The sequence below is a fragment of the Sinocyclocheilus rhinocerous genome, unplaced genomic scaffold, assembly GCF_001515625.1.
Source record: "Sinocyclocheilus rhinocerous isolate Xijiao unplaced genomic scaffold, SAMN03320098_v1.1 scaffold626, whole genome shotgun sequence".
Classification (NCBI taxonomy): Eukaryota; Metazoa; Chordata; class Actinopteri; order Cypriniformes; family Cyprinidae; genus Sinocyclocheilus; species Sinocyclocheilus rhinocerous.
This window is the reverse complement of record NW_015647437.1, coordinates 386436-401601: the sequence shown is the minus strand read 5'-3', so window position 1 is coordinate 401601 and position 15166 is coordinate 386436. Positions and strand designations below refer to the sequence as shown.

Here is a 15166-nt window from a genome sequence, read left to right as displayed (position 1 = left end):
GAGCTGTAACATAGCCACATATTTATAGCCTACTAAAATATTGGCTATTCGAACCAAATCTACTCTTAGTATTAGTATAGGCCTACTTGTTTTTGTTTTGTTTTTTACAGCCCGTGATAATTAATACATTACAAAAACATTGTAAAAATTTAAAATTAGGCTACCTTATAAAGGGAAAAAGTCATCCCACTCCTCTACGTCTACTACTATCATAGTTTGGTTTACAGCGTCACGCGCCTTCTTTTTGAACGTGATTTTTCTTCAATGAGGGATTGAAGAAAAATCACGTTCAAAAAGAAGGCGCGTGCGGAGGGGGCGGAATATTTGACAAATTATGCTACAGCACTTATATGTTTGCACTGATTGGCTATTAACTGTGAGCAGACAGAGTGTCAATCAATGTATTGGAGAATACAGTGAAAATAAATGAAAAGAAAAGAAGTTGCTTGTCAGGTTTTCCTAACAAGCAACCATATTTAAAAAAATAAGCCCTTTTTTTTTTTATATCGTGGTATTTATAAAGGATTCGTTCGTGCACATTATATTTATTTTAATTCATGTGCACTTAAAAATTTTATGTGGATGGAAATGAGGCTGTGAGGGATGGATTTGACATCATTCTCTCTTCTGTCTACCGTTATCAATCTCTCTCTATTTTTCCTCTTTCTGAAAGGCATGAAATCACTATCATGGAGTTTTTTTGTTGTTTGTTTTTGCTATTTGAGCAAATAAGAACGCAAAAAAATACATTTGATGGCGTTTCCAGTTCTATGATGACTTCCACTTCTGAGAAACCCTAAAAAGTGAAAGGGTTCCTATTTCAACAATTGGTGCAACATTACAATCCATTGAAAACAATTTAACCCACTTCTATCCCAACATTTTTGACAGGAATGAAAACTTACAGGCTTGGTTTCATTCCTGTCAAAAATTTAATATGGCATTGTCCTGACTAAGGTCTATGACATGACTCTTCCTTGATGTGCACCACTGCAAGGGCTGGGCAACCTGTCACTCACATGAAAGCATTGCAACAATTACTAAACAACAATCCAATCAACTACTGATGCACAAAATCAAGTTCTGTCCTAATTTTTTTTCTCATTCGAGAAGCTGTTTCACTCAGATGTACCTCACAATAGCAAAGAAAAGTCACTTGCAATAGCTATGGTTCATGCGATTTCAAATGGAGTTCAACTTAAAAAAAAAAATTAATAAAAAATAGATAGATAGAAAAACAATTGAAAAGCAGTGTAATGCAAAAAAAAAAAAACAGCCTCTTTCAAGCCCTCAAAAAATCATAGAAATCACAAAGTATTTCGGGTTACGTTAGTCAATTAAACAAATGAATGCATTTTTTTTTTTTTTGGTTTAATTATGTGCATTGCTGCTTACGAAACGTTCGATTCCCTATCAGACCGTTTCAATTAATTTGTTCAGTGGAGTTCAGTAGAGCGTTGAGTTCACTCTCAAAGGGAGCTTCCTCTTCTCTGCTGTGATTTTCACATGACCCGAGCTCACTTGTTCTCATTTACACTTCCATGTACATTCTCGCCCTTTCTTTCTCACTCTCATTCACTCATTCTGATCACATGAGGCAAGAGCCCTATTTCCAGACAGCTCACCACACAAGAATGTTCACAAATTACACAAGCGGAGAAACTGTTTTTTTCCACTGTTCTCGAAATCAGCAACCACTAAATATTTCTCTTGTCTTACCCAACTCAAATCAGATCGTTTTGTGGGCAAAAGGCTTGTCCAGCAGTTTGAAAAATGTCCATTTTACACATGCTGTCTGCTCATTGCAGTTCTGTTGAATTCAATCCATTTCATTATTACCTGGAACAATGAGAAAGTGTAAAATTATGGTACAAAATCTATTTTTCGTTACTGTTCTACTTGCATAAAGCATAAACACAAGTCACATCGTTACTTATGTCTTACAATGGCAGCAGGTTGACAGTGGAATTGTGTTACTCTTGATAATCTTGAGGAGCTATGGCTGAGACAAATGTGGTTAATGCAATAGTCCCATTGCTGTAGAATCCTATTATTACAGCATAATTAGGTGGTTATCGGACATCTTATCCTCAGGGAAGCATCATGATTGGCACAGATTAAAATGGTCTGCTAAACTGGCCAGAAACAACTGATCCAATGAGGTCAGTGATGGCTGACCTGTAAATAAGCCTCAGGCACACACACACAGTGTCTTTTGAATTGCATCAGCCTGCAGCAGTTTTTTCTGCATGTTTAGACACATATGATAATCATTTTGTAATAACTAATGTGTCTCAATTAATTGTTTAGCATAAACTAAAATGTTGACACAATGTATGTTACAATATAATGAAACAAGAACTGCTACAGTGATTAATAATGTATGTAACAATTAGAATCTTTACATATTCTCAGAATATTCAGATATAATTAAATATATCGTATTAGAAATAACATTGGTATTTGTATGTTCAGAGCCAGAGGAACAAAAACAGAAGGTCTCCCAGAGAGAAAGTTGTTTTTGTAAAACCTTAAAAAAAAACTCAATCCAAGGCAACTGAGGTTTAGTTGTCCTTATGTCAATGAATGTTGGTCTTTGTGAGTTGGTTGCATTGTTTGTTGTCTTCTGATTGAAGTCAACGTTAAAGTTAATTTGAACCCATGGTCAAAACTGCAAACAGAAATACACTTGACATTTCCTCAAGCAATGTGTTAAAAGGCTAATGCATTATTGATGCAGGATGCCTGTAATTTTTAAGTAATCTTGAAGGCCATGATTAGCTTGTTCATGTATGTTCAATCCGGCCTGTCATGGTGAGTTTCAGACAATGGTATGCGGATTAAAATAGTATCTTAAAAACAAGTTCCATATTAAAAAGACGGATGAGTCAACTAACACCTAGATATAGTTTTTAGAGAACTTAAACTTGAATGTTGACTCATGAATCTGACTTTGTCTTTGACTGATCATCACACAATAGCCAAATTTCAGGAAGTTAGAGCTCATCCAGTGCTTGATGCCACAGATAGATGCAGCAAGGAAGCTGATAGAAGTGGTGATTCAGCCAGTGCTGAAATCTGAATGTCATCAGCATAGTAGTGAAAGTTGAGACCATGTTGATAGATGATATCAGCGCAGAGAAATGAAAGTGAAGAAAAGATAAATGTTCCAAGTACTGAACCTTGGGGAACACCTTGTGTAAGAGTGGAGAAATGGTAGATTTGGGCTTCCATTAAATAACCATTTGAATGATGTTGTAACAGAGAGTCATCGAAACACTGTGTTTCTCAACACTGGAAACTAAACAGCATTTTGGCATCTCAGTGCCATCAGTCTTTGAATTTCAGCATGTTTAAACAAAGTGATTATTAGCCATCTTCAGCACAGCTGCCATTGCATAATCCTGCTTAAACACAAGCAGGAACATCTGAAAACAATTGGCAACAATGACCCATCTCAGCTACACAGGAAGTACACAGACTTAACACTGATGATAGTGCAGCTTAAAAAGCTGTGACTTGAACATCCACTTTCTTCAAGACAGAGGTCCACATCACTTTTAGTTCTGCTCTACATGCTATAATATACTACGTGGCCATTTATAAGAGTAATTGCTAATGACATTAATTTGAGGTTTAGACAACTCACTAATGGTCCATTGTCTCCACATTTAGGTTCAGGTAATGAGACGGTATTAAATACCCATGCAAACCATTGAGCTAAAGTCAGCCTGATCTATGACTACATGCCTCAAGAATTGTAAGGGTCCAAATTCAAGTGATACAGGAGTTTGCTACCCTCACTAATAACTTACTGAGCTGTTCAAATTTGTTCCAAATAGATCTAGTCACAAATCCATCCTAAGAGTTTTTACAGCCTTTGAAATAATTCTGCTTAAATAAGACATCTGATACTCAGGAGACGTGCCAGAGAGCAGCACCACCAGTTCCTGCCAAATTCAGTGACGAAAACACGCAATCCAACGCTGTCGATAAGATCACTATAGCCAGGTAACTGTAGAAAACAGTTAATCAGGAGACCAAAAACCTGATTCCACATTAATCTTTAAAATTCATATAGGATGACAAACTCTTAAGAGACGATACTAACAGGTGTCACGCACCCCCTGTTCCAATTAGAATTATGCAACGATTAGTCTGTGAGAGTACGTCAAAGGAGGACAACTGCAGTATACGTAGTTCAACTGACTTTTAGTCCTAAAAGTACACCAATTTCCCAAATGAGTTAAAAAACAAAACAAAACTACAAGTTCTCATGATATTGAGCTTGAACAAAGGGTTTCCACAGAATGCAGTAGGTGCAAGTTGTTTGTAACAATGAATATTGCTGAATTACGTCCCACAAAAGACAATATTCCTCCAACCAGCCGAATGATTTTATGACACGACCACATTTTAAACATGCCTTCCACTTAGAGAGAACAATGTATATTGAAAAACGTACAAAATGATAAATCATACTATAAGTAGATAGTTCATTGGCACAAAGGTTCAAGAAAATCTACAAGTTTATAAAAGGGGCTATTCATGACCAACATGAGCGCAAAAATGCAGGCAAAACGGCGTGAATTGATGTTGATTCATACGTGCATCCCGTGTTACAGCACAACTGATTCAATTATATGGTCCCTAGATGGAAAAAGCTCATGATAAAGGTGTGACTTCATTGCATAAAGCAAATTTCTAGAGAGACCGCAATCCAACCATGTGCTCAGAACACAATCTGCCCTGTGCACACGGAGGACTCGGCGGTTAAACCGTGTGAGCACATGAGATTTTTTTTCCCTCTCTAGAGAGGGAACACATGTAAACAATGTGCTGTGCGCTAGCAAATCTACTAAAGCAAATAAACAGGCATTTCGCACCATCTGCTACTGGCAGGATGAGCTCCGGTCTAAGAAAAGCAAATGGCATGCTGAAGCAGGCATGTACCGATTCCGATACGATCGCACTGGAATGGCTCATGGGGTGATGTTTGCGAAGAGCTATGCGTAATTGTACAAGCATACAGAGCTTAGCTGCGCTAACAATGTTTGAGGTAAAACTTGATAGAAAGTCCATCCTTTGATCATTCAACATCTTTGAGAGTAAACAAGAACACAACGACGATACTTAATCATTCAAAATGAACAATAAATATAATGCAACAGGTCTTGTGTTGTCAGCTTTTCACTGGATGTGGTGAGGAAGTCAGTCAAGCCAAGGCAAGAACTATGGAGAGAGCGAAAAACAGTATAGGGGAGAATGAAACAATGTTTCTGAGAGGATTCATGTTTCAAAGGTTAAAGAGATAAAAGGAAATGTACCACTTATAGCCTCTAGAGCAAAGTACTTCACATCCATATCTTGGTCTGTAGCTAGTTTCTCTAGGACTGGTTTAACCTCTGCCTGCAAAGCACTATTGAAAACATCATTGTTAGTAATGCTGGTTTGTTTGCTTATGCCATCAAGATAGAAAAGGGTACAGGCAGCTATTATTTAAAGATACCTGCTGTCCAAAACTGGTCCGATCTTCTGTAAGCACCTGGCCACATTGAAGCGCACATTGGCCACCTGATCAGTGGACATCTTGAGGACTACAGGCAACATGTGCTTGGTGGTGATTTCCTGTCCACATACTTCAGACAGAGCCTGACACAAAAAAAAAAAAAAAAATTTAAAAAGGCTTTCATTTGTTGTCATTTTGCAACACCAGATATTAATGAAATGACTTTCAACTGGGAGAACGTTTAGGTTTAAAAAACAGGCACCAGCCAGGGCATCCAGACTTACATTGATGCAGAAGAGAGTGGTCATCCTGTGCAGGTAGTTGGAATCATTGGCCATGCCAAGGACTTTGGGCACAATGGTGTTCTGGGCCCATTCTGCTCCAAACTTCTCCACCAGCTTCATGAGGTTGCAGGTGGCAGCCTCTCGGATGGCAAACACTGCAGAGCAAGGCAAAGATATTAATGTTAATTCACAGGCTAACATGAAGATCGAGATTTGAGATGAAGATGAAAACTGACATTTAGATAAATGTCATTTTTAGGACAAACCACCAGATATACAGCCTAGTGTCATACAAACTGAAGACATACATTCTTCAGTATCACAAACAAATTGATTGAATGATTGTGCGTATTTGTCAGAAAAAATCTACATTAAAATAAATTTAAAAGAAAAATATATTTTAAAAAATCTATCTATAAAAATGAATTAAAATGAAAATAAGGAATACATTAAAAATAAATACATTTACAGCAGACAAAGTCCCATTCTACACATATGGCATGGGACTTCATCTACTGTAGATTAACAGAATTGTGAAAACTGGTTCAGATGATGTATAAATCTCAATTTCGAAAAATGTACCCTTATGGCTGGTTCAGGGTCACATATAGAAGATTCACCAGTACATAAAATAAAAAAATAAAATAAAATATTGTGTCCCGGTCAAAGCGATGCAATTACGTGTACATATTAGGTGTGTTCGACTTAAAAGCAGTGCGGCTCAGACCGATCAGTGTTTGACATCAAAGTACCTCGAGAGCGTTTCGAAAGCATAACCGTCTGTATGGTACTTTGATGTCATACACCGATCGGTCTGCACACGCAAACAAAGCCAAAACCTAGATATTTTAGGCAATATAGAAATCCTGGCCAGGACGCGTCCTGGGAAAATGGCACGTATGGTCACCCTAATTTAAGGACACAATCGTGATTCATGGATTGTCCCTTAAGGGGTTTAAAACTACAATCTTCCATTACCAGTCCACATTTTTATCCACAACACTACACCACCCTCGTTATCCAACAGAGGTCCACCATTCCACTTATTTTTCTCCTAAAAAGATGATTTAATATGAATAATGCACTTGTTTTGTAATATTTACTTTGCTAATTTCAGCTTTAGGTTTGTTTGATCAGATTATCTGGCACGACAGTTGGACCCAAGCAGGGATAATCATTGTTTTGGTGCTCCGCATTACCTCCACAGATTACATTCCACCTGACTTCACAATAACTCAAATAGAGATCACAATCAAGCCATTTAACCTTCATTCTGGGAAGAGTAAATATCTACAAACATCCTGTGAAATTGTGCATCACAAATCTGCTAAACATCAGACGGGCGGCTCTTTTGAAATCCGTCTGACGATGACATAACCCCCTTTATCAAAAAACTGGGAATTTGCCTGAGACAATCCTATTTAGAGTTTAAAATTCAAGACAAAACCCTATCCATAGTCCTTACAGAGCTTATGAAAAAAATAAAATGCTGCACATCAGCCAAAATATGATGAGCAGTTTCATGAAGTAGGTCAAGCTTTAAATGGAGATTATAAAACACACAAAAAAATGAGACAATCCATTTGACACAGTGTATCTCCTGCAGATGTACCTGTGTGTATTTGTCAGAAAGAGTTCACATTTACACATGACCGCTCCGGCTCTGAGCTCTTATGTAAGAGGACAGCACTGGCCCAGCAGCACAGGATATACAAGAACATTCCAGTGATGTAACCCATCTGGCCCTTTGTCTACAACTGTGTCAGAGTGAAATTGTGTGTGTGCACACGGTCGAGGTCCTCGCTGAAACTCACCGTGCAAAACACCTCAACAGCTGGATCCACTCAGCGCATGGTTCAAAGTGAGATCATAACCATTCTGACAACCATTAAAATGAAGATTTACTAAGAGGCTCATCAATCTGAAACATTCATTACCACTGACATGCCAATCAAAGCGAGATCAGCAGGCAATTTAAAAGTCTTATCTGTTCTACAAAAGTGGCGCCTATACGAACAGGGCCGCATTAACCATTGGGCTAGGCGGGGCTGAAGCCCCGGGGCCCCGGACAAGGAGGGGGCCCGTGATTGGCTGTGGAATAGATTGACTGGTCATCGGTAGTTCTTATTCAGTGCTTTAAGTGTTTCAAGTAGGTCTATTTTTTGTAATTTGTGGCTGTTTACTTGTCTTGTGTATAAGCTTGTTTTTACTTAGGCTAGTATTTTTTTTATTTATTTATTTATTTTTATATTGAAATTGGTAACAAGAATTATGAAATTTCAATGCATCAAAATTTTGATAGGATAAAAATCCTATTTAAAGCTATATATATATATATATCATATTTGTAATAGGGGGTCCTGGAGTCAGTCATAGCCCCGGGGCCCAGTAAGGTCTTAATGCGGCCCTGTATACGAAGCTGGATATTAGATATTGTGATGAAAAATCTGAATTATCAGCAGCCATTTCTCCTGACTTTAGTGATCTTAAAAGAAATCATTCAAATAGATGACCCTGGACCACAAAACCAGTCTTAAGTCGCTGGGGTATATTTGTAGCAATAGCCAAAAATACATTGTATGGGTCAAAATTATTGCCAATTATATTTATTCAGCTTTCAGATGATGTATAAATCTCAATTTTGAAAAATTTACCCGTACGACTGGTTTTGTGGTCCAGGGTCACATATATGGATTTAGTGCTATTTTTCAGAATTCTTTGATGAATAAAAAGCACAAAAAACAGAATTTCTTCTAAATAAAATGATTAAATGATAAACGCCTTTACTGTTACTTTTTTTGATGCACCCTTGCTGTATAAACGAGAATTAAAGGAGTATTTTTTTAAAACTTACTGTCACCAAACCGTAGAAGAGTAGTGTACATGTGGTCTAATTTTAATTATCATATGAAAAAAAATTTACTCTTGGTAATATGCAGTCTAAGACTACAGTATTTAGAGATTGTACTTGGATTTAGACTTGGATGTGGATTTAGAGATTTACACACTTTACCTTGTTAAAGAGTCTCAGATCCCTTTTCTACTTAAAAATAACAACATCATAATAAAAACAGAATGACACACATGGAGGTGAAATTGAGAGAAGAGGGAAGAAAGCAAGAGAAATTTAGAGACGGAGAGAGTGCTAGAATCTTATCAGACCCTTATAATTGGCTGATAGCAGAAACTTTTTGAGATGAATGCGTAATTCTCTTTCTCCTTTTGGGGAAGGAGTAGGACAGGAGAGAGACTGAGGCAACTGCTGCTGTGCTATCTTCAAATTTAAGCAAATGCATCTGCTTGAATTATACAGTTTAAAGGTTCTGGTTCATTGTTGTCAGTAACTCAATACATCTTTTTTTCTTATGGCACTCAGGAGAATCGTCAGACTCAGAAAACCTACCGTGATCAATGAGCCATGCCATGCACAGGGAATTCAACTTCTCATCGAAGAACTCCACTCCCTAGAAATAAAGTTGGGATATAGTAGCAATCCATACAGTAACAATCCACCCATTTCTCATTCCCACGTGTTTCCAAATCACTCTGTCATTTTAGAGCTTATAGGGGTAGTAGTTCACCCAAAAATAAAAATTCTGTCATTTACTCAACCTCAAGTTGTTCCAAACCTGTATAAGTTTCTTTCTTCTGTTGAGCAATAAAGAAGATATTTTGAAGAATGTTGGTAATCAAACAGCTGACGGTAGCCATTGACTTCCAGAGTATGAAAAAAATACAACAGAAGTCAATGGCGATCATCAACTGTTTGGTTAACGACATTCTTTAAAATATCTTTTGTGTTCAACAGAAGAAACAAACGGTTTGGAACAACATGAGAGTGCGTATCCTTTTCCGCCCAGATACAACTAATCGATCTTGAGTGGAGCGCAGACTCACCAGTTGGCCAGCCAGCAAAGGCATGTACTCAATGATGGCCAGTCGAACCCTCCACTTGGCATCCTCAGCCAGCTCTACTATAGCTGGCAGCAAAGACTGAGAGAGCTGCCGAATCCCGATCACCTCATTCACACAGTCCAGATTAGAGATGATGTTTAGACGCACCTCGGGACACTACAGGAAAATAAGAAAAAAATTATATTAAAAAAATTGTATATTCTTAAATACTTTTTTTTTTTTTTTTATCAGATGGACACCAGGACACTAAACGAAAATAAAATATTTTGACAAAGTAATATACACTATATTACATATTTTGTTTTAAAGGGCTAGTTTACCCAAAAATGAAAATTCTGTCATTAATTACTCACCCTTTGTGTCGTTCCAAACCCGTAAGACCTTCGTCCATCTTCGGAACACAAATTAAGATATTTTTGATGAAATCCGAGAGCTTTCTGATCCTGCATAGACAGCAACACAACTAACACGTTCAAGGCCCAGAAACGTAGTAAGGACATCGTTAAAATAGTCCATGTGACATCAGTGGTTCAACCTTAATTTTATGAAGCTACGAGAATACTTTTTGCGTGCAAAGAAAAGAAAAATAATGACTTTATTCAACAATTTCTTCTCTTCCGTGTCAGTCTATTCTTGTAGCTTCATAAAATTACGGTTGAACCACTTATGTCTTTACTACCTTTCTGGGCCTCGAAAATTTCAGTTGCTTTGCTTTCTATGGAGGATCCGAAAGCTCTCGGATTTCATCAAAAAATATCTTAGTTTTGTGCTCCGAAGATGAACAAAGGTCTTACGGGTTTGAAACGACATTTTCGAAAGGCGAGCAATTAATGACAGAATTTTCATTTTTGGGTGAATTAACCCTTTAACATAAGGAATAACAATATGTTTCAACACCAATGAAACTTGCAGAAAAAGAACAGCATATTAAACGTGTATTAAAGAAAGTAAACATGGTCATCAATGATTTTATAGCTTTAAAGACCCCATAATTACTTCTAAGTATAAATTTTATTGAAAGCAAAAGGTCTCCATCTTTTATATTTCCCTTAAATGGCTCTAGGAGGACGCCACACTCATGTGATATTGTTACAGCGCACGCATACATGCTGCCAAATATTTGATGACTTGCTTGAGCAAGTGCACTTTGGTGATGACTGACTAAAATCCAAACAACAAAGTTTGTTAGTCAAACAGAGCCGGGCGGATAAGCAGCCAATGGAAATACACTTCAGGGCAGAATTCACAGAATCCAGCTCTTAACATTTTCAGATGGTGTGTTTGACAATCGAGAGGAGTCCAATAAAACAGAAGGGAACACAAACACTGGAGGAAAGAGTTTGGATGGGTTTCGGTTTGGCATGGTCTTGCTGAAAGCTGAGGCCAAAGTTCAACTTCATTTAAAAACAGACTAAGAGTTTATTAGTACAATCGAAAAGCTAATACAACTCAGAGAGTGGTCATGGACAAGAGCCCAATAAAAGCAACATCAATCAAGGACCTTAGAGAAGACAATTTAGCAAACAGCCCTTAAGCCCAACACAAGGTGACCTATCAGACCTGGAAAAGACCTGGTGTCTCTGCTCTAGTACAATCAGAAGGATCTTTGACCACAAGAGAAATAGAGACAGACAGATGAGAGACTGGGCCGAGCTCCAGGTGGGTTACCTCGTCCTTCAGCTGGACCAGGAAAAGAGGCAACAGATGTTCTACGGTGTTGTCCTTGCCCAAGATGGTAGAGAGACCCATGATGACAGAAGCCAAGGCAGACTTCACATGCTGGTTTGTGTCAGACACCAGCTCCTGTTAAGGGACGAGAAGGAGGCTTGAGGGCTTTGAAATCACGCTATTTTTCTACAAGTAGCTGTAATCAGAGACAAGGTGACTGCAGGATAGGGAAGGAAAATAAATGAATATACAACAACAACAAATGTTTAAATAAATATTTTATAAATAAAAGCTCATTTTTTACAATAGTTGTTACTATTATTATTATTCACTGTTATTTTAAGCAGCAACAATAACAACAACAGTAACAAGATGATATTTATTGTCAGTATTATCATTAACAATTTTATTATTATTATTATTAACAGCATCCATAAAATATTTGTATTATTATTATTACTACTATTAACAGCCAAATAATTATTATTATTGTTATCAACAACAAGACAATAATAATAATAATAATAATAATAATAGTTATTATTCCTAACAGTAACAAGATATTTATTTTATTATCGGTCATTATATTATTAATAGCAACAATGATAATAACAATCATAATTAAGACGTGATTTGGAGGAGAAGAATTGTTGGATAAAGTCATTATTTTTGTTTTCTTTGAGCACAAAAAGTATTCTCGTAGCTTCATAAAATTAAGGTTGAACCACTGATGTCACATGGACTATTTTAACGATCCTTACTGCATTTAACATTTCAGTTGCATTGCTGTCTATGCAGGGTCAGAAAGCTCTCAGATTTAATCTAAAATATCTTCATTCGTGCTCCAAAAATGAACGAAGGTCTTACTGGTTTGGAACGACATGAGCGTGATGACAGAATTTTCATTTTTGGGTGAACTATCCCTTTAATATGGTATGGTATATTAAATAAGTAATTCTGTCTACTTTAAAAACAATGCAGCAACAAGCCACCCAAACTGCTCACCTACGCCATTACTGAAAAAACTTAAATGTATCTGGAAATGTTTTGAAATCGGACCATGACTCCCTAAACTGATTCATTAGGTGTCTAAACATCTCACCCCCATTACTGGGGTCTTTGAAGAAAGACAGCATCACAGCGAGGGAGGCGGCGAGATCCAATTGAGCCTGAAAACCTGGACATTTATTTGCTTGTAAAACGCTGCAGGTCTGAAATCCTGAGCTATCTTTGATCTGATGTTTCGGCGAACAGCTTGTATGTATAGGCTAATTGCCGATCACATCTGCTGACAAAGTAAGCAGAAAGCTGTTTGTATCTGTGAAGAACGATCCGCTTACATAAGCTTATTAACAGATATCAAACATCAGGTCATGAGACTCTCAGGCCACTCATGAGCAAAGAACATCCTGTGAAGCTCAAGCAGGAACACCGAAAGGCTCCACTGTTCTTTGTAGTCTAGATCAGTAAAAGAGAGGCTTGTCCTGAACTGTCCTCTACTCTAAAATCCCATTTCCATAAGACAATGACTATAAATAGAAAGTTAAAGACCAAACATTATATTACACCATATGTTAAGCAGGTATAACAGGTGAATCATTCTTTTGAACTGATTCAATTCACAAATCAACTGAACTACCACCCTATAAATTAACATGGGATCTCCTTTAAACAGTGCAAAAAAGGTTGTTCGTGTTTTTTTTTTATTTTATTCATTTCTTTTTGTGACTAATATCAAAGTACCAGAGTTTGACAGTATTTTGGCAGAAGATATAGTTACAACATTAAGTGTTTTTTGTACAATTTCTAACTGCAGTATTTTGCCAAAATGTATTTAACTACTAATGGCACACATAAAAATGCCTAATGAAGACTCCTGGGAAACAAATTAATTCATATATGATTATAAATCATATATGAATATTTCTGAAACCAAGTCACTATTATGAACAATTTCAAAAGGTTAAAAATGAATAATAAGTTCAAATAAATCAGACTAATTTTTTGTTCCATTTTAATCAGCTGAATTTGTTTAGGGGGGGGAAAAAAATCGGCAAATTTCTTAGATTCATTTGTGTTCCAATAAAGCATGTGTTACATATTCTATTTGATAGTAAAATATTTTTAGTATATACATCATCTACACTTCCTATAGTTACTAGGAAGGCAAGCTCAGGCTGTATACAGTAAAACTGAACTAAACTCCACTAATATAAAATGCCATTTCACTTCTTCTAGCACTATGATTCAGTCAGTCACAGGCATACACCAGGAAATAAAAATAATAGAAGTCTAATCCTAGGCTGATGCTAAATAAACCTAGACAGACAGCTGACACGGGATCACTTACGGGTGTAACAGATAACAACAGTGACCCCTGCTGCCCATCACCTCAGAAAGGACGGACAGTTCAACAACAATCCGAATGAACTCACCTGCTGATGATATCCTAAATATGAGTAAACTCTGATAATCTGTACAGACGAGGCGTAAACCTCAGTCTGCATATATTTATGCATGTTTGATGTATGAGCTAGATCAGTGGTTCCCAACCTTTTTTCCTCGGGGCCCCCCCATGTACATATATGGATATATATTTAATATATACATATATTAAAATTTATTTAAATATAATATATATATATATATATATTATACTAATAATATTACACGTTTTAGAAAATGCACATTTGACAGTAGCTTGAGTTGAGAGTAGCAGGAGCTTGAGTTAGGATGCAGATGTACATTTATTTTCATTAACAAAAACAGTACCTGTTTCTGTGAATACCTGTGAACATTATAACAGCCTCATCTTTCATACATTTGTAGTCAGGGCTCGCAAAATCGCTAGCCCGACGTCCCGTGGCTATTGTGTTTTCCAGTCGGGCTACCAAAATGTATCACTGCCCTGCCCGACGGGCTATCTTGAATAGTGAAATAAAATCCCTTCCTTAATTCGCGTAGGGGTGAAACGGAACATAGTTTATCATTTACACGTGTTTCTAAGTCTTACCAATTTCATGCGCATGAAGAATTCAGTTCGGTGCTCAAAGCACGCTCATACAGAGCGGCGTTTCAGGCAGAGAATTGATTTTTTCCACCACCATGTCCCTTTAGGGGCTCCGTACTAAAGCATTTTAGTAAACTTTTGTCTGCTTTGTGAGAACATGAAAGACTCAATACCTATTGTCATAATATTTTGTCTAGAAGGTGTGATGAAAGAAAGAAGATGAAAGAACGATTATTTTGAAGCAGGGTGAAGCCAGTTAGTGTGTGTGTGTGTGTGTGTGTGTGTGTGTGTGGGTGAGTGAGAAAGAGAGAGAGAAAGAGAGTTATACTATCAGATTGATGAAATGATATTGGATGCAGTTCAGGGTAGGATGAAATAGGTGCATCATTATATTGGATCTGTGCATTCGGTCTTAAAGGGGCAGCCGCCTATAAATACCTGCTGTTTAAGCGCTACCTGCTGTCAGAGAGTGATATTTGCGTCTCATTCAGCCCCTCTGCTGTTTTTGTTTCGTTCTGATTTTTTACGTAGTATCACAAAGCTAAAGTCAGACCATTTTGTTTTTGTTTCAAATTTCTAAATTTTAAAATCTAAATAACATGTATGCAGCATCTTTTTTGGATCGTGATTAAAATACACAGGCAAAACCTTAGTTTACTTGCATGGAGACATTTATTTGTATTATTTGTTTATTTGATTTGGGATTTGTTTTAAATTTTAGTTAGTAAAGTTAGTATATTGTTTGACATTTTCAATTTCACAAAGTAATGTGCAGCCTTT

The 15166-nt window shown here is 37.0% G+C and overlaps 1 protein-coding gene across 1 annotated transcript in view; it reads right to left on the bottom strand.

Moving 5' to 3' along the window:
* Positions 1-4201: 4201 nt before the first annotated feature.
* LOC107709127 (serine/threonine-protein phosphatase 2A 65 kDa regulatory subunit A beta isoform-like) overlaps positions 4202-15166 on the bottom strand; it is a 19979-nt gene continuing 9014 nt past the window's right edge. Inside the window, exons 9-15 of the mRNA XM_016513528.1 lie at positions 11377-11511; positions 9691-9864; positions 9197-9257; positions 5794-5948; positions 5510-5652; positions 5328-5419; positions 4202-5232 (exon numbers count right to left, since the gene is read on the bottom strand). Coding sequence (XP_016369014.1) covers positions 5216-5232; positions 5328-5419; positions 5510-5652; positions 5794-5948; positions 9197-9257; positions 9691-9864; positions 11377-11511 — 777 coding nt within the window. The 3' untranslated portion in view covers positions 4202-5215. The remainder of the gene's footprint in view (positions 5233-5327; positions 5420-5509; positions 5653-5793; positions 5949-9196; positions 9258-9690; positions 9865-11376; positions 11512-15166) is intronic.